At 43.8% G+C, this 24,806-nt stretch overlaps 3 protein-coding genes across 5 annotated transcripts; 2 read left to right on the top strand and 1 right to left on the bottom strand.

Annotated features, from left to right (window-relative positions):
- Window positions 1–52: 52 nt before the first annotated feature.
- Window positions 53–3,500, bottom strand: LOC109531946 (cytochrome P450 2J2-like). Its single transcript, XM_019896483.1, has 9 exons — window positions 3,213–3,500; window positions 2,982–3,144; window positions 2,498–2,647; window positions 2,021–2,181; window positions 1,763–1,939; window positions 1,531–1,672; window positions 1,246–1,433; window positions 372–614; window positions 53–58 (listed from the first exon to the last, which is right to left on the bottom strand). The coding sequence occupies exons 1-9, from the start codon at window positions 3,393–3,395 to the stop codon at window positions 53–55; spliced, it is 1,413 nt and encodes a 470-aa protein (XP_019752042.1). The 5' UTR covers window positions 3,396–3,500.
- A 670-nt stretch (window positions 3,501–4,170) lies between these two features.
- il23r (interleukin 23 receptor) lies at window positions 4,171–12,727 on the top strand. 3 transcript variants are annotated; one of them, XM_019897165.1, is made up of 17 exons: window positions 4,171–4,447; window positions 4,647–4,773; window positions 4,872–5,004; window positions 6,147–6,334; window positions 6,465–6,588; window positions 6,677–6,834; window positions 7,047–7,189; window positions 7,261–7,417; window positions 8,006–8,088; window positions 8,348–8,552; window positions 8,791–8,991; window positions 9,123–9,221; window positions 9,706–9,861; window positions 10,676–10,816; window positions 11,144–11,228; window positions 11,376–11,466; window positions 11,798–12,727. In XM_019897165.1, the coding sequence occupies exons 2-17, from the start codon at window positions 4,734–4,736 to the stop codon at window positions 12,281–12,283; spliced, it is 2,490 nt and encodes an 829-aa protein (XP_019752724.1). In that variant the 5' UTR covers window positions 4,171–4,447; window positions 4,647–4,733; the 3' UTR covers window positions 12,284–12,727. The 3 variants fall into 3 exon arrangements, with proteins under 3 accessions (XP_019752724.1, XP_019752725.1, XP_019752723.1); XM_019897166.1 differs by lacking the exon at window positions 4,171–4,447 and having other exon boundaries at window positions 4,571–4,773; window positions 11,801–12,727; XM_019897164.1 differs by lacking the exon at window positions 4,171–4,447 and having other exon boundaries at window positions 4,573–4,773.
- A 3,194-nt stretch (window positions 12,728–15,921) lies between these two features.
- il12rb2 (interleukin 12 receptor, beta 2a) lies at window positions 15,922–24,674 on the top strand. Its single transcript, XM_019897167.1, has 16 exons — window positions 15,922–16,353; window positions 16,428–16,583; window positions 17,085–17,345; window positions 17,430–17,556; window positions 17,640–17,833; window positions 17,910–18,052; window positions 18,373–18,517; window positions 19,660–19,733; window positions 20,683–20,893; window positions 21,340–21,513; window positions 21,704–21,805; window positions 21,942–22,088; window positions 22,157–22,288; window positions 23,074–23,176; window positions 23,270–23,357; window positions 23,839–24,674. Exons 2-16 carry the CDS (start codon window positions 16,511–16,513, stop codon window positions 24,283–24,285), a joined length of 2,421 nt encoding a protein of 806 aa, XP_019752726.1. The 5' UTR covers window positions 15,922–16,353; window positions 16,428–16,510; the 3' UTR covers window positions 24,286–24,674.
- The last annotated feature ends 132 nt before the right edge of the window (window positions 24,675–24,806 follow it).

Raw genomic sequence — 24,806 nt, 5'->3', positions numbered from 1 at the left:
ACACATTTGTTGCACATGTATTTAATGTATTATGAAATAATTTATGAATTGATTACACCTAATAAGATACAAATATGAAAGTTAATTAATTTTTTAACTCATGTTAAAAATAATTATTCGACCAAAAACTATTTTGGACATACTGTATATTTATTTTGTATTTATTTGCCTACATTTGTACATTCCTTTATACTAATAAAATCCGAATCAAACAAACACGTTTATTTTTTTATTTTATGAAATAATTGGTCTATTATTAATAATGTTAAAACATGAGAATTAATTGTTTTATTTATACTGAAATGAACTAATTTCATATTTTCCATACGTTGTATTATTATTATTATTTTTTTTTATTTTTTTTTGTTAACCTCAGCAACAGCTAACCGTTGCCCTCTTTCCCTCAAGCCCAAAAGTGTGCACACCCCTTTTGCACCGGAGCGACGGAACTTTGACGTTTGTCGCCGCAAACCTGCAGAAAACGGCAGAAAGGCGTCTCTTTTGCGGAAGCGGCCCTCCGAATCGAGGAAGTGTTGAGGGTTGAACATCTCAGGCGTCTCCCCCTCATTCTTGTCGAAGGGCACCGACGCCAGGTTGGTCACGATGGCTGTGCCCTGGGAAGGGGGCGGGGAAAATGATGTCATACTTACATTATCCCACAACATATATCTCGGCCTCCAGACCTATCATGAACATTTTTCTTTTACCGCCCCCTGAAAGTTCTTTTAAAACAACAGTTTCACCGATCACCGCGAAATTGTGTGGACGTGTTTCATAACGCTGCGCATGAAAAAGTCTCAAGGACGCGTGCCCCAAATTGAACCGGACGTCTGTCATTTTTCTTTGAATCAATTATTTCTCATGCAGTAGTACTCTCGAAAGTGTGGGGGAAAAAAAAATGTTGCCTCCAAAACCAGTTTGACCATTTGAGATGAAATTGTCTCATAACAGGTTGCATAAAACAAACATCTCAAATGCCCATTTTTGGAATTGAACAGGAAGTCAGCCATTTTGGTTTGAAGTGGGCTCGTTGGCTTGAATTCTGTGATGAACTTCGATCGCTGCCAAATGTGACCTGAGTTTCCTAAACGAGATTTTAAGTTGCCAGAAATATGCATTGTCAACGAAACTCACCGTTTTGACATTTCTGTTCATTTGAGCAATATGAAATTTGGCAGGCACGTCTACAATTGGTAGTTGTCCACCTTTTTGTATTTGTCCTCAGTCTTTTTTTTTTTTTTTTACCTTTGGGATGAGATATCCTTCCAGTGTTGTCTCCTTACTGGCCATCTTGGGGAACCCCAAAGGAACGATGTTGCCCATCCTCTGAATCTCATAAATGACAGCTTCGGTGTAGGGCATGTTAAGTCGGTCTAACAGCGCGGGCAGGCGAGATTGTCCAATCACATTGTCGATTTCCGCCTGGACTTTCCCTAGTTAGCACCAAACCCCCCAAAAAAAATTCAAAAGACAAAAGCACAGTCGCGGATTCTTATGGGTTGAGATCTGAACCGTGACGGCCTGTCTCACTTTGTATATCCGGATAGTGCATCATGTACACCAGAGCCCAGCGCAAGGTGGTGGCTGAGGTCTCCGTGCCCGCCTCCAGGAGGTCCAGGCTGGAAACCAGCAAGCTTTCAATGTTGAATCCGGCTTCGGGGTCTTCCTTCAGCTACAGAAAGTACCCTCATTTTAACTTCACGACAAGCAGCGATTGGCAACGGATGAGCAATTCTTCAAAGTCTTTGATGGAGCAGCCCACCTTTTCTATCTCCGCAATGTACTCGTCAATGAAGTCGCGGGGTTGCTCCGGGTTCCACTGCTCCTGGTGCTTTTGCACTTCAGCCTTCAGGAAGAGCTCGATCTCCCTGTAGTTGGCGAGGACTGTCTGGTGCGGGCCTGGCAGGTACTTGAATAGAGAGGGGAAGGCGTTGTAGAGCTGTGGACGGAGCAAAAAATAAAAAACAGGTTGCTTGATGCGGCAGGGACTGGGTTTGCGACGACACTACAGGCCCTGGACCTGTGCAAATGGAGAACCGGCTAGCAGAATGGCCTCGTTGTCCAGCTCGAGAAATTTGCGGTAGTTTCCATCGCTGTACTCAAAGCGGTGTCCAAACAGCACCGTGGAGATGACGTTGCCAACCGCGTTGGTGAGAGTGAAGTGAGGGTTGAATGGCTTCCCTGGAGATGTAAAGCATCATGGGATCATTTTACGCTATTGGCAGGAGTTGTGGAATTTATAACTTTTTCTTCTGGCAAGGAAATTATCGCATTGGGGAAAATATATATGTCAAATACGTACATCTCAAACATCCCTGGAGATGTAAAGCATCATGGGATCATTTTACACTATTTGGCAGGAGTTCTGGAATTTATAACTTTTTCTTCTGGCAAAGAAATTATAGCATTGGGGAAAATATATATATCAAATACGTACATCTCTAACCTGGACATTTCTCGACCCCGCGGCATCAAGGGCATTTAATGCAGGACTTGCCTTGCTCCTCTTTGAAGGCCTCGCACAAGAAGTCACATTCCACTTTGATGTAGTTTTCCAGGGATCGCTGGCCTTCTCCAAAGTGGCGTAGGTAGGAGAGGGTAAACTTCCTGTGCTTCTTCCACAGGTAACCGTTGCTCATCACCACACCTGCAACAATGTCAACGGGTTATCCCACACTGTTCCCATGACGAAAACACAGCAATGTTCCTCTCAGTCAGGAAGTGTTGGATGTGTTATCAAGCAGTCCCGAGTTGTCCTGCCACAACGCTCACTTCTGCACTGAACAAAGCAAATGGACATGTGCCTACCAGTAATATGTGCCAGTAAATCGACAGATGCGTCGGGGGCATGTCAAAGGACACACCCTTACACTGCCGGAAAGCCAAACTTGGTGCAGAAATGAGCAGTCCAATAAACAAACGGGACGTGCGCCTCCCTGAAAATCTGAATCCAATCTCATTTTCACAATGGTCTCACTCACCGATACCCTTGAACATTTCATCGAAAAGCGGGAGAGCGGGCCGCTCCACAAAGCTGTCCGGCTGGCTGACCAGTGTCTTTTTGACCATGTGGTACCCCGAGACAAACACCACCCTCTCACTGCCTTGCCTCAAGCTGAACACGGGGCCGTACTTCTTGGCGAGCTGAAAAAACAATCCATCAAATGAATGAGACGGTTTAACAATAAGGCGTTCGTTGCAAAAAAGCTTACGCTCTCCAAGGCTTGGTAGTCCATTGCAGTGAAGACATTCCCGAGAAAAGGCAGGGCCAAAGGTCCCGGTGGGAAAGTGCCGGGCCGCCAGTTTCGCAGCACATCTGTCAACAGCAGAGCCGCCAACGCAAGCAGCAGCCAGCCACTCGCGTCCAGACACTCGTAAAGAGCTTGAAAAATCATGATTTGTCAACCGATTCTTCTCATCCGTCAAGCCGCGGATCAGAGTAGGTTGTTTTTCGAGGGAAGAGGAGGGAGAGGAAGGGTTATGTAACATGTCCTAGTGTGCGGTGAAAAGTAAGATTAAAGGTGAAACGATTTTACAGCTGGCTGCTGCTCGTTGACGCCGTAGAGGGAGTGTGCACACCACACAATTGATTGTCGATATCTTTTATTTATTTATTTATTTATTTAAATACATTCACTTGAGTGTGTTATGCCCCATGAAAGCACTCCAGCAATGATTAACTGGGATCAGTGTCAGTGGTCAGTTTACCTTTGGCGCTGCTAGCAATCATTAAAACTGTGCAACTAATACGAGCCATAAAAGGGAGGGGAAAAAAAAAATAGAAAAAAATGCAAGCTGTGTAAGTAACAGCAATTTTGCCAGTCATAAAAGTAGTACAAATAATAAAGTCATGCAAATAATAGAAGTGTAGTGCGCGTGAAAGAATAATCAGTCATGAAATCATCAAAAGTAATTGAAATAAGACAAAAAGGGAAGATAGGAAGCCAAAAAAAAATCTTTTCAGAAATGTAAAAAAAGGACAACAAGGCAATTTGGATCAAAAAAACTAAATGAATCATGTTAACAGGTTACAGGTTATCATTATTGGTGCATGAAAGGGTTAACTAGAGTTTTTTAAAAAAATGATTCAAATTGACAAACAGACAGAAACAACAAACAAACAATGAAACAACAAGCCCTGGAAAAAAAAATAAACAACAACAAAAAAAAAAACATAAGCTAACTGACGAGATAACCACGAACACCAGCACAAGACGCGAGTGATTGGAGGAAGCTGATTGGGACCGACCGGCTGATGAGAAGAGGCGAAAAGAAAACCTCATAAATAAGACACACAAGGAAACAAGAATACAGAAAAACAAAACCACGAGTCGTCGAATGCGCGGTTGCCGAATCGCGAGTGTGCGGGGGGGGTCCGCTGCGCATGCTCATTCCGGCGGGTTGCGTGTTCAAACCGGGAACACTTGCGTGCGAATGTCATCTTGCGGTGAGTCAAGTAGGGCACCTGCGGACTTGAAAACTCGCCCCCCGCCCCCCCTCTCCCCGCTTACATCACTAAACCGGGTCACTGGCCTCATTTGTTTTTCTTTTTTTTTTTTTTTTTTCCGCTCCCCCACGTGCAACACAAGCACAAGCACCGCGTGCCATTTTAACACCCGGATCTGGCGCCGTTTGCATCTTATCAGATGGACGCTTCGCCAAACGTCAAAAGCCATCGCTCGACGGCAGGAAGTTGTTCCGCTGACGCGACGACGTTTAAGCGCTGAGCTGCGATGAGCCTCTGGAGATGCTTCATCATGCTTCTCCTCAGCAGTGAGTATTTTGTCGCTTTTTTTCCCCCCCTCCCTGCGCTCTCAAAAGGCTTCCACGTCTGCCTTTTTTATTTTATTTTTTTTTGTACTTCCTCGCAGGAAGTGGGCCACTCTTTGGCGGCTGCCAGGTGTTTGACGACAGCCTGGGTCACGTCAGGGTGGACCTGGCCTCGCCCTTTTTGCTGGGCTCGGACCTCCGGGTGTACTGCCACATCAACAAGTGCGGATCGAGGTAAGAACCCAGAGACAAAACATTAGGGACAGGCGCTCATCAGTGCCTGTGCAAGAAGCCGTAGTTTAAAAAAATAATCAGTTTTTGTTGATTTGGCTGTCGATGAGCAGTAACGAATGCCGGTTGACTTCCAAGTTGACCTTCTTTCGAAGCAACTTCCCCCACAGAGGAAGTCGTGTTCAAGGCTAAAAAAAAAAAAATCAAAAGTGGTAACTGGACATTGGATGAATCATAAAAAGTACACATTTTTAAAAAATGTATTCGTAAGTCCTAGTCACGATTCAAAAAGCAAAAAACTTAGTGTATGTAAAAATAACGCAAAATTTTTTTGTCATTTAGTATCAAAGTAACCATAAGAGATGTAGTAAAAAAAAAAATCAAAATAGAGCGAAATGATAAATTCTGTGTTTACAAAAAGTAATTCAAGTGATAAAGTACACATTACAGTAGTAATGAAGTTATCAGTCATAAAAAGTAAAAAAAATAGTCTCCAGCGACATAAAAAACGCTTCCTGCATAAGTAATACAAATAATTTGAAAAATAAGAAAAAGAATACGACGACAAATAAAAAGTCATGAAAAAAAACGATTCTGCCGCCATAAAAGTGCAGCCTCTTCAGAAAAGCACAACATGCTTTGTGACGAAAAATGTATGTCATATGTCGCAATAATCAAAGCAGTGAAGAAATACCGAGTGTTGCATGAAAAAAAATTTTTGCCTTTACAAAAAGAAAAAAAGAAGTCGAAAAGAAATACAAATATTGATTCAGTAAAACGGAGATTTATATACAATAATATAAATGTGAGTATTGAAATGATGAAATCAAGGTCATGAATATCATGTCATACAATTCTAAAAAGCAAACACTAAAATTGATGAAGAAAATAATATCCAAAGCAATATAATGAAATTTCATAATAATTTGCTTTTTACAAAGAGTAATACAAGAAAAAGGAAATAAGTAAAAAATGAAAAATAGTCCTAACAAGTTACAATAATCAAAGTAATACAAGATAAAACTCATAGAATTGATCTAAAATAGAACCAAAAAGTGACAAAAAAAAAGACAAAAAACACAACAAGGAAAGAAAGTGAAAGTGCAAATACAACTAAGGTGTGTAATGCTGCTGATGTTTTGCAGGTCCAAAGTGTCTTTGGTGTTGAAGCCCGAGGATCAGTGGCAGAGGCACAACTCGATTGAATTGGACTGCAGCTCGGTCGTGGAGTTCAGGCAGCCCGACGTCCAGTGGCCCCGATTCCACCTGCTCTGCAGGCTGCACGAGGACGGCGTCGTCTACGTTGTCGGAGGGATAAACTTGCACGGCGGCCGTACGTACTGCAGCGTCGGATTGAAATTATGTAGCTCGCTAGCTAGACAAGCAACGGCAACTTAGACAGTAGCCAAAAAAATGACAAACTAGCATCATGGCTAATAACATGCATTTTTCCGTCATGAAAGGGCCCCCAGATAAGCCGGAGAACATCACCTGCGAGACCACCTCGCCTTCCCCATGGGTGGAGTGCCGGTGGCGGGCTGGACGCGACACCCACGTGGTCACTTCCTATAAGGTGTCACTCAGCAGGTCAGCTGTCAATCACTCAGCGGCTGCTTGGATCGACTCGTAAAAGCAAACGTTTTTGTGTGTGTGTGTGCGTGTGTGTCACCCTCAGTGAAAACGGCACTTGGAATTGGACGTCGGAGGCGGACAATGTGGTGCTACCGAAAGCCAAGTTGGATGTGAACCGGCGTTACCGACTGGTGGTCAGCGCCGACAACCGCTTTGGACGCTCCCGCTCGGACCCGTTTATGCTGCAGTCGGCGCAATTAAGTGAGCAAGCAAGAAATGCACGCAGCGCAAAGCAAGACGGTGACTCCCACGACAATGCGCACTTAGCACTGAAGTACAGATAATTAGCGACAAATTCAAATTCAGTTCATAAAAAAGGGATTAATGGGAATAAGTCTTATTCGACAGCAGTCACAATGAATAGTGAAAAGGCCAACATGATGATGAAATAAGGGGTCTCCCCTCTCCTGCAGTCCTACCCCAAAGCCCTCACATCACACAAGTCTACTTCGGGAACTCCTCCACGCTGGCGGCCGTGTTGCGGTGGGGTACCCCCGAAGACTTGTCGCAGCTCAGCGCTTCGGTCAGACTCCGCCCAGCCAACTCTTCCTCCTGGGTAAAAAAAATAAAAACCTCCTCCTGAGCGGGTGTGTTTCCTGCGCTGACCCCCTGCCTCTTATCGCTTAGGAAGTGAGAGAGGCGACGCGGCTCAGCCAGGACGAGGTACGAGTGGACGGCCTGGAGCCCCTGGTAGACTACCAATTCCAGATCAGGATGTGTACCACGGGAACCAGCAAATGCAGCAAATGGAGTTCAGAGGTGATGAGCAGAAGTCCAGGAAAAGGTAAGCTCAATTTTCCTTTCAAGTATTTACATGGATTATTACACTGAAGTACAAAATGAAAATACAGGAACCATCGTAAATATAACAAAGGTGCATGTGTGTGTAGTTTATTTCCCACACCACCCAAGATTGCTTCCATTCATTCCTCAAAGTCTGCACTCAGTCTATTCAGCCAAATTCCTTCTCATTCAAGCCCTCCCGAAACAGCAAGGGAGATTCCCCAGGGCTCCATCTTGGGGCCCCCGCTCTTCATGATCAATCTCCTTTGATTGGGCCTCATTTTCTGGCGTTTTGATACTCTTTCATTACTTTGGGGATGGCAGCCACCTCTATCATTCTTACAAACTCAACATATCACTTCCATCGTCCTTCGTCATGTCCTGCTTCGCAATATTACAAGTAGTTTAGCAATAGCAATGCTAGTTTCATTAACCGGTCTTTGGCGGTTCCTATTATCTGTCAGCATTATGCTAGCAGACTTTTATAAGGCAAATTAAGGTTAAATATGATGAATTTAATCATCATTTGTTGTTTTGAGTTTGATAAACTTCAGATGGGCGTGCCACTAAACTGCTTGTCTATCTTTAGGACCTACTCAGCCGCTGCGTGTGTGGCGGATCTTGAGCAATCACAAGAGCAGCTCACTGCAGACTGTCTCTGTTTTGTGGAAGGTAACATGGTTTACTTCTTGAGATATTTTGCGTCTTAAAGGAGACATAGTGTGTCATGCCATTTTTTTCCAATTTAAAACAAGTTCTCAGGTGTTTGCTCATGGTAATCTCTGTGAACACCGCCTTGTGCTTCTGTGTTGTTGCTTGAAAACATTGGATCTTCACCCAGGATATCTTCCCAGTCATGGGAGGAGCGACTCGGTATGAGGGCCGTATTCTGTACCGTAAATTAGCCAAATTGTTGCATCACAATCCCTAGGCTCCTCCTCCAGAGACGTTCAGTGGCCAGGTGGAGCACTACAAGATAGACCTGGGTCGGGGTCCTGCGGTTCGGGAAGTCATCTGCGCCACGTCCCTGTGCCGGTTTCCCCTTCAGGTGCCGTCTGATCTTGCGGCGCTTGCTGTCAGCGTGGTCACCACTTATGGGACGTCGCCACCGGCCATCGTGCCCCTCTCACTCTCAGGTACACACCCAACGCATTACAACACACACTCTAAGTGACATATTGCAGTATTTGTTATTCTATTATAAAATTATCTACTATTGGATAATTTAATGTAAGATAACCTTTATTAGTCCCACACCGGGGAAATTTACATATATAAATAAATGTGGTGAATAAAGCATTTACCAAACCTTAATGAGAATGTATTTATGTTGAAATGGTAGCAACAAGGCTAATGTAGCATGCGGCTGTTCAGGTGATCTTGGGCCTGCTCTCAGGCGAGGTTATCCCACGGCTAACGGCAGCGCTATGCTCGTCTCCTGGGAGTTGACTAGACCAAGGGTACCGGGAAGCGAAGAGCTGTACTATGTCCTGGAATGGACTAGCGTGCCTGCGGGACATCGTGAGCTAGGCTGGATGCAAGTGTCCATGGATCAAAACAATGCAACAATCACAGGTAAAGAAACACAAACGCACTATCAGAAAGAGTAAAGGAACACAGTGAGGCTCCTTTTTTTAATACGATACTGACACCCAGTGGATAGTGAGTGTATTACACACAATTTCCTTGTGATTTCCCGTTTTGAGGCATGTCTCTGGGTGTGAGGTACAACATCTCAGTGTACGTCGTGAACACACGAGGAGTCAGCACGTCGTCCTCCATCTTGGCCTACTCAGGACAACTCAGTAATACACTTCTGCATACATTTTTGTTTATTTTTACTGATGTTTTTTAAATGAGATACTAAGTGAATCACTGTGAACACTGGTATTGACAGGCCTTCAATTCCTCTTACGTTTTATGTTACAGCCAAAATGTTTTTGTCTCTCCTTTCTCTCCAAATTCCACACACAACACTGTATGAAAAAGAGGACATTAAAAAAAGTGGAAACTGAACTCTGCATCACTTTTCCACATTTACAAAATGGATGAGGTTTTTTTTACCCTCAAAATGTTAAACACCTCATAAAAAAGATGAACTAGAGAGAGAGCGAATGAGAGCGAAAGAGGGAGAGATAGAGTTTTGTTAAATTAGCTTCTTTTTTTTAAATTATGGCATTTTAGGTGTTATGTGTCCCTTTTTGAAGAAATAAATGAATTGAAACCTTATAGGAATAAGACTAACATCATAAAATGTAAAAAACGTCACATCACGCTTTGATGTTTCAGAACCGGACGCTGGTCCCAGGGTGTCGGTGCTGCACCACAACTCCACACACCTCCTGGTCCAGTGGGAGGACCCCGCGGTGGAGCGGCAGAGGGGCTTCATCAACAACTACACCGTCTATCTGAGGACCCCGCACGTGCGCAGCCAAGAAATCCCTGGTGAACAAAAGCGTCACTGCGAAACAAATACAAACGAGTGAAAATAAGGGAACGACTGGAAGACTCTGATTGAATCCAGCACTGACCTCTAGAGGCCAGTTTGAGTACTACTACAACTACTAGTACTACTGCCGCCCGTTTCGCGATCGCTTTTTTTATTTTATTTTATTTTTTTTAAATAACATGACCTGTTAATTAAATGTCAGGGTTTGTAGTTCTGCTTCCAAATGATGGTTTGAAAGAAAGAAGGTCAAGTTAGGCTTTCAAAGGTTTATTTTCTTCATCCCTCCCACGCTTACTTCCTCCCCCTTCTTTCTCTGTCCCTTCTTTCCTATTTTTCTTTTTGTCCCTTATATTCCTTCCCTAATTTCTATAATTTTTCTTAAATACCTTTCTTCCTCCCTGGTCCACTTCCTTCCTCCTTCACTTTCTTTCTTCCTACCTACCTACCTTTCTTCCTCCTTCCATTCCTTTTTGTCCCTTTCTTTGCTTCCTTCCTTCCTTGGTATCACACATCATTTCTTTGCATCCTTCCTTCTGTCCTGCTATAAATCCTCCATCCTTGTTTTCTTGCTTCCAACCTTTATTCTTTCCTTTCTTCCTCCACACTTTCCCTTCCGTCGTGAAATAATTGAATTTAAAAACCTCATGTTGCACCTTACTGTGCCTACCTTGGACCTAACCCTCCATTGACACATGCGGCATTTTACCGTTTGTAACTGTCATGCAAGTGTGAAAAGAAGTGAAGCCCTCCTAGGACGTGAGCAGCACTTGTCAGCTTGTGTAAGACTGCTGACGTTGTCATTGTCGTTAGTGGCGGTGGCTGCGTCGCATCAGAAGCAGGCACGGCTAAAGTGTCCCCTGGGCGCCGTGGCCATCCAGATGTCGGCCTCCACCGCTGCCGGAGAGGGCCCGCGCGGGAACCTCATCTACTCTCGGCCCACGGAGCCTGCAGGTGCCTCATCATGCAATTCCCCATGACGTTGCTTCAATAATACAAATGCGCCGTAGAATGCGAGAGTTGGAGAATTTCAAGGTGCTGAATACTGGAAAAGTGAGCATTTGAGAGTGAGAAATTCTTTCCAGTTTGACATTAATCAGCCGAACATTTTGAAGTTGGAATCTACGGAAGGTTGGTTTCAATTTGGAAAATGTCCTGATTCAATTCAAATAATTTATTTTTTCATGAAAATGTGGAATTGTTGGGGAAAGTGAGCAATTTGTGGAATGCCTGAATGAAAAAAAAAAGTATTTAATGGTTGGTTTCTTTTTTTTTGTTTAGGTGGACTGGCCATGCTGGTGTTCCCCGTATTGGCTGTGTTGGCTGTCTTGGTACGGCTGGCGTGCTGGAGCTGTGTGAGGCAAAGGTACAGACCCCCACCCCCACCCCACCCCTTCCTCAAAAAAAACAATATTTGACTCATTCCACTAGAAGTGCCCTTTTGAGCTTGATTGTTCAGCACAACAACAGCACCAAAAGTGTGTGTGTGTGTGTGCGTGTGTGAAATGAACAGGATCAAAGCAAGATGCGCATCGGGTGGTCCTGACTGGTTGGTGGAAAAGCTCCCCAAGCCAGAAAAAAGCCAAGCCATCAAACTGCTGGAGGTTGGACACTTCATTGGGTACCCCAGTGCCATCCAAAACAAGACATTGTTCACTGATGTTGTCTTGTGTTGAATCACTCGATTCTTTACGTTGCCATGTCATCATTTTTTTGAACAAACATAAGGAATAAACTAATCTGCATGACAATAAACAATATCAGATTTATTATAAGATTTAATCTGAAAACTTTTTTAAAAAATTTACTTCAATTCGAGTTAACTTACAAAACACCGACTGCTCATTGCATGCATGATGAATACATTCAAATAAATCAATAAATTATCACAATAGTAGTAATAATAATAATAATAATAATCATCTCCATCCTTAGCAGGACGCCATCCTGAGCGAGCCGTCCTTCTCGTACACCGACAGCGACCCGCCGCTTTCCCCGATCAGTTTTGCCTCCGGAGAGGACTTGTATCCCCCCGTCCCCCCTGTCCAGCATCCCGACAAACCCGAGACCAGTTTTCTGGAGCCGTTTGTCGTGGCAACGCTGGATCACAGTTACAAACCTCAGCTGACCGTGGCCCCACAAGGAGAACCGCCGGACCAGGACCAGACGCCCCCCAGGGGGCATGACTCGTGTTTCAGCGGCTTTGGACCGAACCTGGGGAACTTGCTATCCAGCTTGGAGATGGACTCCTCCGCCTGGCCCCGCACGCCGGGATCGGACCGCGGCAGAGACAACTGGCGGGACGCCGAGGACCACCCCCCTGCGGTGGATTTACAAGGTGACACTGTGGTCGAGGTCGCGCTGACTGGTGGCTACATCCCTCAAATCTGCATTCCCAGCAGTGGGCGGGAAACGGAATAACCAACACTGATGTTGTTCATTCATCCCGTCTGCAAATTTAGTCGGAAACTGGACTATTAAGTCAGCACGACAAAAAGTCTCTGTGTCAATTTTTGCATTACTTTTCACAAACTTGACCCCCGAAATGTTTTCGATTTTTGGATAATAATTTTGTCGCTTGGGTAAAGGAGTAGCAAATTTTCTCGAAAGTGTCCCTCCCATTTAAACCTCTGCCAAAGGAGTATTAAGGATTCCCCCAAATTGTAATTTTGTGCAATATTCGACTTAATTCTCTAATTTAAGACAGTAGATTTCTAGGACAGGCTCACAATTAGCAAGGTTGCATGAAAGTTTCTCAAAAATAGTTGCTTTGCCACTAATTAATGTTCACTATTTTGTACTTTTTGAAACAATATCGTACAAAATTCTTGTGTGAACGGAGTCCCTCGACTTCTGTCACGGTTGCAGCAAAATATGCCGAAAACTGTCAGTTTCGTACTTATTGCTTTTTTTTTTTCCGAAGTGTATTTTATACTTTTAGGTCAATACCTGACTAAAGAACAGACGCAAAATGGTTCTCTGAATTCATCCTCCGGCTCGGTCAGCTTTCTTTGGCGGTGCTCTATTTTGTCTTCTTCTAGATTCTTACAATGAAAGACCCTAAATCTGATTTAAACCTCCACCAAGCAACAAAACACTCTTAAAAAAGGCATCAGCAAAAACAATTAGCTTAGCATTTGGGGTCAGTGTTAGCATAGCATTTGGATGTCAGCTTGTGGCATGAGTAAGTAAAAACACACCACAAGTCAGTTGTCTATTTCCTCAACTTCAACTTAACACTTTTTTTTTTCTTGCAACTTCCTGAGGGCAATTTCACTTCCTCACCCGCCTACATCAGACACACACCCATGCGCTTACGCACAACACACACACACACACACACACACAAATTTAAAACTGAAACAATTAAACCTGATGCTTTTTTTTTTTAGACACTCAGGGGAGATGCTTTGTGGCAGTAGGGGAAAGTCCCACAATGCATCTCGTTATTTGTGGTGATGCTTGAAAGGACTTCCCAGATGCACGGAAATTGTGATTAGGAGAGCTGTGGGAAATTGTGTCAATTGTCTGGTAGCTGAGCTAAGTGGAGTTGCTTTTGAAAGTAAAATAAGAAAAGATAACGTCTGGGACATTGCGTTAACTGTCTGCTCGCTGAAAATGAAATATACTGGAGACGGGGATCAAATGTGTGTGTCTCAATGTCAGGAATTGAAAAGGTGGACATGATTCCAGTCGCTGGGATGTCTCAACATAACACATAAAAATTAAACATCACTTATGTAACGCAACGTAGCATAACGTAAGAAATGCTGTGTTACGTCAATTAGCATGACATACTTTGTAGATGATGAAACACCAAGTAAAGCACCATTGCATACCAAACATCACATCAACAAAGTGTGTGCAGGAAAGTGGTTAAGAGTGCATGATTGTCTGTGTCTCATGTGTTTTTTTTGTATTATTTGGTCTTTTTTTTTAACTTTTCTTTTGATAGCGGCGCGGGCACTTTTCACAAACTTGACCCCCGAAATGTTTTCGATTTTTGGATAATAATTTTGTCGCTTGGGTAAAGGAGTAGCAAATTTTCTCGAAAGTGTCCCTCCCATTTAAACCTCTGCCAAAGGAGTATTAAGGATTCCCCCAAATTGTAATTTTGTGCAATATTCGACTTAATTCTCTAATTTAAGACAGTAGATTTCTAGGACAGGCTCACAATTAGCAAGGTTGCATGAAAGTTTCTCAAAAATAGTTGCTTTGCCACTAATTAATGTTCACTATTTTGTACTTTTTGAAACAATATCGTACAAAATTCTTGTGTGAACGGAGTCCCTCGACTTCTATCACGGTTGCAGCAAAATATGCCGAAAACTGTCAGTTTCGTACTTATTGCTTTTTTTTTTTCCGAAGTGTATTTTATACTTTTAGGTCAATACCTGACTAAAGAACAGACGCAAAATGGTTCTCTGAATTCATCCTCCGGCTCGGTCAGCTTTCTTTGGCGGTGCTCTATTTTGTCTTCTTCTAGATTCTTACAATGAAAGACCCTAAATCTGATTTAAACCTCCACCAAGCAACAAAACACTCTTAAAAAAGGCATCAGCAAAAACAATTAGCTTAGCATTTGGGGTCAGTGTTAGCATAGCATTTGGATGTCAGCTTGTGGCATGAGTAAGTAAAAACACACCACAAGTCAGTTGTCTATTTCCTCAACTTCAACTTAACACTTTTTTTTTTCTTGCAACTTCCTGAGGGCAATTTCACTTCCTCACCCGCCTACATCAGACACACACCCATGCGCTTACGCACAACACACACACACACACACACACACAAATTTAAAACTGAAACAATTAAACCTGATGCTTTTTTTTTTTAGACACTCAGGGGAGATGCTTTGTGGCAGTAGGGGAAAGTCCCACAATGCATCTCGTTATTTGTGGTGATGCTTGAAAGGACTTCCCAGATGCACGGAAATTGTGATTAGGAGAGCTGTGGGAAATTGTGTCAATTGTCTGGTAGCTGAGCTAAGTGGAGTTGCTTTTGAAAGTAAAATAAGAAAAGATAACGTCTGGGACATTGCGTTAACTGTCTGCTCGCTGAAAATGAAATATACTGGAGACGGGGATCAAATGTGTGTGTCTCAATGTCAGGAATTGAAAAGGTGGACATGATTCCAGTCGCTGGGATGTCTCAACATAACACATAAAAATTAAACATCACTTATGTAACGCAACGTAGCATAACGTAAGAAATGCTGTGTTACGTCAATTAGCATGACATACTTTGTAGATGATGAAACACCAAGTAAAGCACCATTGCATACCAAACATCACATCAACAAAGTGTGTGCAGGAAAGTGGTTAAGAGTGCATGATTGTCTGTGTCTCATGTGTTTTTTTTGTATTATTTGGTCTTTTTTTTTAACTTTTCTTTTGATAGCGGCGCGGGCACCCGCGGCGGCTCCTCTTGTTTTATGTTGAGAGGGAAGAAATTTCATCTGTGCTGTTATGTTACACATACAGTACATTTGACAATAAAGTTTATCCAATCCAATCCAAATTATGTGCCGTAATGAGGCGTAACATACTGTAGTATAACGTACTGGAGCGTAACGCGATGCAGCGTAGTGTGTAACGCATTGTCATGTAGCAAAATGCCATAAAGCGCAACGCAATGTAGCAAAATGGAATGGAGCATGACCGGGTTAACATCGCATACCACACGTCACAAAACATCACTTGCGTAATGCAATGGAGCGTCACATCACATAGCATAGCATGACATCATAACATAGCATCATGAAATGGTCAAGTAACATCTCATCACATACTACGACATGACACCACATTATGTAGCGTCGTCAAGCATGATCTAAGTGTAGCGTCATGTCATCACTTGTAGTTGAATTTATGTAACTGGATGTAGCGCAATGTAATGTAATAATAATAATCATAATAATAATAATGCCTTTTATTTAAAAGCGCCTTTCATGCCACCCAAGGACACTGTACAGACAATAAGAAAATACAATGTAAAAATTTGTAAATGTAGCGTGACGTAGCATGACGGAATGTAGCATAGCGTCATATAAATTAGCAATGTACCACGGTGTAATATAACATCACATACAATACCATCACAAAACACTGCTTATGTAATACAATGTAGCAAAACGTCACTCAATACAAGATGAGACACCCCCCCCAAAAAAAACCATCCAAATACAACATAGCGAATCTAAACAAAATATAGCGTAACACGACACAATATGGTGAAACTGTAATGCCAACAAGACTCGATCAGATAGCACACAAAGGGTTGGAGGAGGGTTGCATGTGTATTGTCGTGGTGCCGACACGTCACCGCACTGAACTTCCTCCATTCAAGCGCAACTTTTGACTCACACGCGAACAAAGAAAAAAAAAAAACAGAAAGGATGACGCTTGTCACGTTCGCCGTGCCGACCACGTGGAAGATGATAAGAAAGGACAAGGGAGCACATCATGGAGGATCCATCGTTCTGACTTTTGGTAAGTAGATTTTGCGTCAGTGTTTGTGAACATTCTCCTTTCCGACCCAGTTAACGTGACTCACATTTCAATAGTTTTGTGTCCCTTGCGAAGGGTGCCGATGGTCTTGAACATGTGATGCACGCACGCACTACAAAAAGCAAGTTACTGATGACCGATGGCGACAATTCCCACGGCGCGGTTCCTGGTCTGCGCTGCGTTGCTGATGCGGCTGGCGCAAGTCGCCCTAGGTAAGCCAAACAGTTTCCTGAGTTTATTTTCAAAACGTCTGTCAGGAGTAGAGCCCAAACCATCTTTATTAAGCGCCCAAGAGAGTACACTTTTTGATTTTAATTAACGAAGGAGAGAACAAGGAAGGAAGGAAGGCCACAAGGATGGTATTTAGGGGACAAAAGAAAGGAGGAACAAAGCGGCTCATTGTTCGAGTCTCTAAAACTGCTCTCCTGCCTTGTGCCAAGTGACTGCGGAGGGCTGTCCCTGATCTTTACGATGTAGCATTGCACTCCTCGCCAGATCAAAATTGAGAATCAAAAGAAGCTTTTTGGATTACAGACAAGAATGATCAAGTTGCCTTGATCCAAACTTTGAATCCCAAGGACCTGCCTCGAAACCCCTTTATGGAACCCCCTCGCTCATCAACCAGAAGTAGCTTGCTCGCAAACAAGTATGGCTCTTCCCCAATGAGTTCTGGCCTTGTCAGAGGTCATTTTTCTTCTCTTCTTCCTTCTGAGGTGAGACCTCAGCTTGCGTGATCTGGTCCAGCGCCGGGGCGGTGGTCCGCCGAGGTTCCAGCTTGGACGTGTACTGCGCCTTTCACTGCGAGTGCGAGCGCGCCATGTTAAGCGAGCACCCGCCGGCCCTGCAGCGCCACACGGTGGTCAACTCCACCACCACTTCCATCCGCGTGGAGAACATCACCAAGCATCGGACCTTCAGCTGCCTGTGCCACGGCATGGACCTGGACCCTTGCGGATTCGACATCTGGGCCGGTTGTGAGTGCGGACCGCTCGCTCAAAAAAAAAAAAAAACGAATTTTGTCAAGCGGATGAGTCCGTTGGATGTTTTCGCGTTTGCAGACCCACCGGAGAGGCCGCGGGATATCCGGTGCAAGCAGAAGGTGCTGAGCAACCTGACTGGTGAGGTGATTTGTTCCTGGGAAAGAGGCCGCAAAACACACCTGAGAGACACTTCAGAGTTAGTCTGGTGAGTGTGTGCGCGTGTGTGGGTGACCTTGAAGAAATCCGCTTCCCACGACTAAAAATTGTTGCCATGCAAATGTGTTGCAGGGTGTCTACGAGTGTATCAGGAGATCCCACGGAGTCGTGGCCACCAATCAAAATCTTCATCGGAGCATCCGATCCCCCGATGGCCAGATTTTCCGTGCGCCACAGAGTCCAATTCATCTCGGTCCGGGTCAGCACCCACAATGCACTGGGGTCGGCCGTGTCGCTCCCCGCCAACTACACCCTCAGCAACATCGGTACCTTGTTGTGTTCTTCTCTTTGGGTGACCGTTCATGGTGCGCTTTCAAGTTGAAATTGCCATGATGTGAACAGCGATCCCCGAGGCTCCGGTTCTCGCTGTGCCTCGGTGCTCCTCCAGGGGATGCGCCCTCAGGGTTCAGTCGCCCCAAAGAACGCAATACCTGGAGATCCAGTACGCTACGGAAGCAGGGTTGTGGACCACCTACCCAAATTCGGTAAGAATAAAAACATTTACGTTCAGATCCCGAGAGCGGATGCCCGACAAAATGACCATTTTTTCCAATTCTAGTTTGCTAAGTGGTAGAACGCTAACCAAAAATGTCAACATTTTGTGGTCGATGCGTTCCAGACTTCAGTCTGTAAAATTGACCGCAAAGAATTCCCAACCCAAGTGTTCAAAATTGAAAGTTTGATTGATGATTGTGAATTTGTCCCGTGACATTTGTTTCCTTGAAAAGTCTGCGGAGTGTAGCGTTGGAATAAATTCAAATCCACATTGACCAAATGCTAACACGCTAGTCGTTTGCGCCACCAGGGCGTGCCCGTGGATTCGGATCAATTGCTGTCCATCTGGTCTCTGGAGCCCTACCGGTTGTACCGTTTCAGAGCTCGAGCCAAATTCAGCTCGGGACTGTGGAGCAACTGGAGCAACGTCGCCTCCAGTTGGACTCAGGAGGAAGGCAAGCATTTGAAATAATTGGACATTACATTGGACACGATTTGACGTTCGTTATTTATGTTTGTCACGGTCCCGTTGACGTTTTAGAATGAGAGTTTTGTGAGTAGAGTACATCATGTTCTGGAGGCATTTCTGCATATCGGGAAGTACATGTGTAAAAGTGATGGTGTGAAGATATAATATTTGTTTCTGCGGTTTCTTCAAAGCGCAACAAGGGTGGTGGTATAGGTTTTATTTAAGCTAATAGACTGTACAAGGTGCTACATCTCGAACCTGCTCATGGGCCTTGAGGTGTCTCCCATAATCACAAAATTCTACCCCTGAATTTGGTTTTGCATACATGTCATTTTTAGGCTTGAATATCATAAGTAGACGCACAAAAAAAAAAAAAAATCATGCCCACTAACCAGAGTTTGTCTGCCATCTTGGTTTGAAGTTTGGTGACTTGCCAGAAAATGGTCACCTCACAACTCAACATTTTGAAAATGCAGCCTGAAAGCCAGCTTTTTAAAATTTTTTTACTTTTATTTTTTTTAACATTGCATTTTGCGCTGCTCGATGGTCCAGTGGTTAGCGCGTCGACCTCACAATGCAGAGGTCGTGGGTTTCCTGTGTGGAGTTTGCATGTTCTCCCCGGGGCCTGTATGGGTTTTCTCCGGGTGTTTCGTCCCAATATTCCAAAAATAATGCATGGCAGGCTGATTGAACACTCAAAATTGGTGTGAGTGTGAGCGCGGATGGTTGTTCGTCTGTGTGTGCCCTGCGATTGGCTGGCAACCGGTTCAGGGTGTCCCCCGCCTACTGCCCGAAGATGGCTGGGATAGGCTCCACCCTTGTGAGGATAAAGTGGATCAGAAAATGGATGGATGGATAAAATTTTGGTGGAAGTGTTGACCGTGAGTCAGACTCATAAAAAAAAACTCAAAAGACAAATTGACACAAAATGCTTCAGACTCCCCAAATTTTAACAATTCTACCCTTGATAACAGTTTCACTTAGCATCGTAAAATTTGGTAGACATCGCCCTCGTGTTGACCCACAAAATTTAGTCTGCCGCTTTGGTTTGAAGTGGCCCGTTCCCTCACTTCAGACAAAAAAAAAAGCCCTCTCTCAAAGCAAACATTGTGTTTTTTTGTCTGGCAGCACCTGCCAAAGAGCTGGATGTGTGGTACACTCAACCCCCCTTCGACTTCAAGTCCATCAGACTCTTTTGGAAGGTAAACATAAAAACATGAGTGTGTGTGTGTGTGTGTGTGTGTGTGTGTGTGTGTGTGTGTGTGTGTGTGTGTGTGTGTGTGTGTGTGTGTGTGTGTGCGTGCAAGTTTGTCTCCATGTCTTCTGAGCGTCACTCTCTGTTCCACTTTGACAGTAAAAGGTCAATTTTTGACCACGGCGTTACGCATCAAGCTTTTAACCACACGCGCTTGTTCACACACGCATGCCTTTACATACGCCCGGAGGTTTTGTCATATTTTCAAACCGAGTGAAGGAGAGCTGATAGTTTCGCTTTACTAGAAACGAGGAGCTGAAGAGAAATGAGCGAGTAAAAAACACGATGACTTGTCAAATACACGTATTGAGAAAACGTTTGAAGAATCAAGAGACAAATCAACAGGCTGAATACATTCTTTTTTTTTTAAATTCATTTGCATTGAGAGAAAAACAATAGCAACGGAATTCTCCTATTCATTCATCCTTGACTGATGCAAAGCATTTTAACTTCAAATCGTTGGTTTCAAAAATCTGACCCTTTTTTTTTTTTTTTGAAGATTTGCACAGCGAATTCCCAAATGAGTGCAGACATTTGACCAAAATTTTCTGAACCTTTCATTTGCGAGAATTGCACATTTTCATGATATCATTCGAAAATTCTTTTCATATTCGTCATTTCAATGAATTCAAACCCTTTTTGCTCCAATAGGATCAATTTTTTTTTTTTAAATCCAACTTTTAGAAAAATTTAATTCCACATCCCCCCCCAAAAAACAAACAAACAACAACATTCAAATTGTTCCATAAATTTAACAACTTTCACTTCAAGATCATTACAATTTTTTCGACCAATTCAACATTCAGTTGAGTTGAGTTGAGTTGTTTTCAGAATTCCACAGCGGGCTGCTCTTTCCACGGTAACGTCATATTTCTCATTCTCTCTCGACTTTCCAGCCGATGACCGCCGCTCACGCCAGGGGTAAGATCCTGGCATACTTGGTGGCGGTACACGGCTCCCAGTCTGTACCAGTGTCCACGTCCAACCTCAGTGCAAACGCCACCGGCGCTTCCGTTGCGTTTTGCGCCGGGTGTCATGTGACGGTGAGCGCCCTCAATGCCAAAGGGACGTCTCCACCGGCCAAAATCGTCGCCTATCGTGCCAAAGGTAAACGATCACGTCCACAGCCTCGGGAATGTATTCACAGCGCTTCCTTTTTTTTTTTTTTTTTTTCCCCACCCACGTTTTATGTTCACAACCTTAAATCCAATTCCTCAAGCAATTTAAACCATTCTGACTTTTTACCTTTTTGTTTACAACACTTCCACTTCAGCATGACTGTCGACAGATTTTCACCAACATCTTAAATTGTGATGAAATCCACATTTTCAAAGAGAAGATTCCCAAACACAGACTTATTTTTTTTTCCCCCTTTCAGCATCGGCCTATTTGGACGTCACGGTGAAGGCACATGAGCACGGCATTTTGTTTACAACACTTCCACTTCAGCATGACTGTCTACAGATTTTCACCAACATTTTAAATTGAGATTAAATCCACATTTTCAAAGAGAAGATTCCCAAACCCAGACTTTTTATTTTCCCCGCTTTCAGCATCGGCCCATTTGGACGTCACGGTGAAGGCACATGAGCACGGCGTTGCCCTCTTGTGGAGACAAGCGCAAAGGGCGGCGTCCCACGTGGTGGAGTGGTACCCCGAGGGGCTCAAGCTGCAGGAGCTGCACTGGCTCAAACTGTCCGGAGAAGACAGTCGCGCCGTCATCACCGGTAAATTTCTGGTCTGCTTTCAAGTATTATTATATATTTCATTTCATGTGATATGGATCATCCTCTTCATATGTTGCACATCGTCGTCTTCGTGTTTTTGGTCTGTTTTTGTCGATGTGTTCCAGATCATTTTTTCAGGGTGTTCTGAATCGGCCACTTTTCCACGTGTTTTTTTTTTCCCCGTGCACAGGTTTGAATGCGTCTGAGTGCTACGAAGGAGCCGTTTATGTTCTCTACAGCGACGGCTCTATGACCACCAGCACCTTTAGGCTTCTCAACACCAGCCGATCAGGTGATAGTATGTGAGCGTTCAGGTTCAATGCTCCTCTGAGGCCAGTCTCATGATTAAAAAAAAAGGCACCCATGCACGAGAGTGAATTGTTTAAATCAATTTCTCACTCCTTTCATTTCTATTCCCTCTTTTGTAGTACCCAAAGCCGGTCCATCGTTTCAACAGGAAGTGGATGCCAGTAGAGTGACTTTGACGTGGGCGGAGCTTCCCAGGGTTCAGCGTGGCGGGTGCATCACGCAATACACCATCTATTTGGAAGATGCTAATGGAAGTGTGCAGCAATGTAAGAAAACCCAAAATGAATATCTTGATCGAGTTGATTTTTATCTCATTGACATTGTTGATTTATAGACTCAGTTCAAGCGACCAGGCGGAGATTTGTGTTGGAGGACCTTCCTCCGGGTGCCCACAGCCTGTGGATGACTGCTTGGACTTCTCAGGGAGAAAGTCCAGCCACTCGAAAAGTCAAGATCATAATCCAAGGTGAGCACATCAGGGCCAGCGTCCGACTGCATCACTGAAAGGCAGGTCGTCAGAATATTACTGTCATCATTCTTAGTGGGGATTGTGTCTTGAAATACGGGTGAACTCAACTCAACTCACAACAAGCCTAAATTTGGTCGATAGCAATTCTTAAAAAACGAGACTTTAAGCTGTTTTAATGCCACTTCCAGTTGAAGCTTATTAAAAAAACAAAGACAATTACTCATCGTATGTTGAAAATAACATCACCACTTTTCCTTCGCTGGCTTTGTGCTCACACAAAATGCAATATGACGGGCTAACAATTAGCAACAGATGTTTGAACAGCAGCAGCAGAGCAACACAGCCAGACAGACAATATCACAATATTCGTAGGCATGTATTCTTTATACTCTGCAAAGAACGACAAATATTTCTGCAGCTAGCTTAGGGGCTGTAACCACCTCCAGGCAAATGTGACCAAAAAAGGTTTGTTTAGATTTTATTTAATCACATCATGGATGTATGTTTTAATCAATTAAAAAAAAGTACAGTATTATAGAATGCTATTTTCTTACCTAGAAAACACAATGCAATTTTTTTTCTTTTTTGGGACCATTATTTTGTGTTGTGACCATGGTCATGGAACAAATTAAACTCATATCTCAAGGCACTGTTCGTTATTAGGTGGTAACAGTGAAACAAAATAAATTAAAAATCCACATTGCTGTGATGCAGTTTTATATCAAGGTTGTGGTGCTTAACCTCGGCTCTCACGACTAAAAAGAAATTGTTGTCATTCGCAGCTGTAGAAGGGATCCCGGTACTCCTCCTGGTCTTGTGCCCGCTGTTGTCCGTGGGAGTGTCGCTGTTGCTGTGCCTGTGTCAAATTGCAGCCGTGAAGAAGAGGTTCATAACATAGTGCAGCAGCAAAAAAAAAAAAAAAAAGGCCGATGATGGATGAGCTTACCTTGTTGAACCAGAACGCGTCCTCTTTTGCAGGGTGTGGCTGCTTTTCCAATGCTTCATGCTCCAAATGGTGCCGGATCCGGCAAACAGCAAATGGGCAAAAGAATGCACTCAGGACAAGGTGATTACAAAATAAGTGGAGTAAAGTAAAAATAATGTAAAAGCATCCCACAGGCTGGAGACTAAATCATAAATCTGTTGTTTTTTTGCTAAATTATGATGACATCATTGATCTTCTTGAGGTTGTTTTTTTTTTCTTTTCTGTTTTCCTTGAACTGAACTGTTGGCAAACTACTATTAATGGTAAAAAAAAAAAGACTTATAGTGCCTTCACAACAGTTGTAGCTGTAACAAAGCGCTTTACAGAACATTTATCATCTAGCTAGCTACCTATGTAGCTCGCTATTTAGCTAGCTATGTAGCTCTGATCAAACTATCAAACTAGCTCGCCATCTCTCTCACGTCCTGCCGACAACTCTCTCTCTTTAGCTTGCTATCGAGCTCTCTAACTTGCTTCTGAGCCATCTACATATAATATTTGTTTTGTTTCATTATTTTTAATTGATGTTTTGTTTTGTTTTTTTGTGTGTGTTACGGTACAGGGTAAAATGAAGTTGCATTCCCGGCAGAGTGAGTCCGTTCTGACCGAGGAGGAGGAGCCAGACATCATCATTATCATCACTGATGAAGAGGAGCTGTCTAATCACAACACAGAGGGGGCAGCCTCCACACCGACCAGCCCTTCCGCATCTCGGCGGCCCCTCACCACCTACATTAAGAGTGTTTCCATTGAGTCGGACGGCCCGGAGCAGACCCGGACTTTGCTCAACTCCAAAACGAAAACTGTAGACTACATCTCGGCTGGGTGCCAAGACGGACGCCTGGTCGAGGAGGAGGTAGATGGAGATGATGAGGACGAGTTTGGACACATGCTGACGCCGCTGCCCGCTTGCTGCTTGTTCAATGAGCGCATGGAACCGCAAATTATTGGGAAATTGACCCTGGATGCGGTCCGGATTGACTGCAGCAGTCTCTTTGAAAACTGCTGATCACATACACTACTCGGGGGTGGAACCTACTAGCCGACGAGTCGTATCAGCGTTTAAAACTTCAAGTCCACTACGCACTACTACATGTTTTTTTTTTTACACCTCGTCTTCCACTGGGTCCAGCTGCTTCCGCCACCAGACTAGAACTCCCCTTTGGAGCAGTGAAAATGTCAAGCAATCTAAGTGACAGTCTTCATAGGGGAGTAGGAAAATAAGCAGTTTGTGGATGTGAAACAGCGTTTAGCCTCATTAGCGTCAGCTACTTTGATTATTGCGAGTCGTAAAAGACATTGTGTACGTTTTTGTGCATGGCTTTTTGAGACTTGGGTCTGCTACTCAAGACAGACCCAATTTCTTGTTGCTAAATTAAACTGGCTGCGGGGGCTGAATTTTTGTTTCTGTCTCATATGGCAAGTTCATGACGTTTTGCTCTGCTCCTTCCACGCGCGGTGAGGAAAACTCAAATTCCTCATAATTTGATGATGCCCATCCGTCGATTATGTGTTTCAAATTGGGCAGCA

This window comes from Hippocampus comes, unplaced genomic scaffold (genome assembly GCF_001891065.2).
Source record: "Hippocampus comes isolate QL1 unplaced genomic scaffold, H_comes_QL1_v1.1 scaffold22, whole genome shotgun sequence".
NCBI lineage: Eukaryota > Metazoa > Chordata > Actinopteri > Syngnathiformes > Syngnathidae > Hippocampus > Hippocampus comes.
Note: the sequence above shows the minus strand (reverse complement) of the source record. Positions and strands in the feature narration are given on the sequence as shown.

What these genes read in the sequence shown, in the direction of transcription:
- LOC109531946 (XM_019896483.1), bottom strand. Translation starts at nt 3,395, where the DNA reads ATGATTTTTCAAGCTCTTTACGAGTGTCTGGACGCGAGTGGCTGGCTG. An exon ending in CCGGTTCTCCATTTGCACAG is followed by an intron (nt 1,940 to 2,020) that starts GTCCAGGGCCTG and finishes CTCCGTCCACAG; the next exon opens with CTCTACAACGCCTTCCCCTC. An exon ending in ACATTGCGGAGATAGAAAAG is followed by an intron (nt 1,673 to 1,762) that starts GTGGGCTGCTCC and finishes TACTTTCTGTAG; the next exon opens with CTGAAGGAAGACCCCGAAGC.
- il23r (XM_019897165.1), top strand. Translation starts at nt 4,734, where the DNA reads ATGAGCCTCTGGAGATGCTTCATCATGCTTCTCCTCAGCA. An exon ending in AAACAATGCAACAATCACAG is followed by an intron (nt 8,992 to 9,122) that starts GTAAAGAAACAC and finishes TCCCGTTTTGAG; the next exon opens with GCATGTCTCTGGGTGTGAGG. An exon ending in GCGCAGCCAAGAAATCCCTG is followed by an intron (nt 9,862 to 10,675) that starts GTGAACAAAAGC and finishes CATTGTCGTTAG; the next exon opens with TGGCGGTGGCTGCGTCGCAT.
- il12rb2 (XM_019897167.1), top strand. Translation starts at nt 16,511, where the DNA reads ATGGCGACAATTCCCACGGCGCGGTTCCTGGTCTGCGCTGCGTTGCTG. An exon ending in GCTGGCGCAAGTCGCCCTAG is followed by an intron (nt 16,584 to 17,084) that starts GTAAGCCAAACA and finishes CTTCCTTCTGAG; the next exon opens with GTGAGACCTCAGCTTGCGTG. An exon ending in CGTCGCCTATCGTGCCAAAG is followed by an intron (nt 20,894 to 21,339) that starts GTAAACGATCAC and finishes CCCCGCTTTCAG; the next exon opens with CATCGGCCCATTTGGACGTC.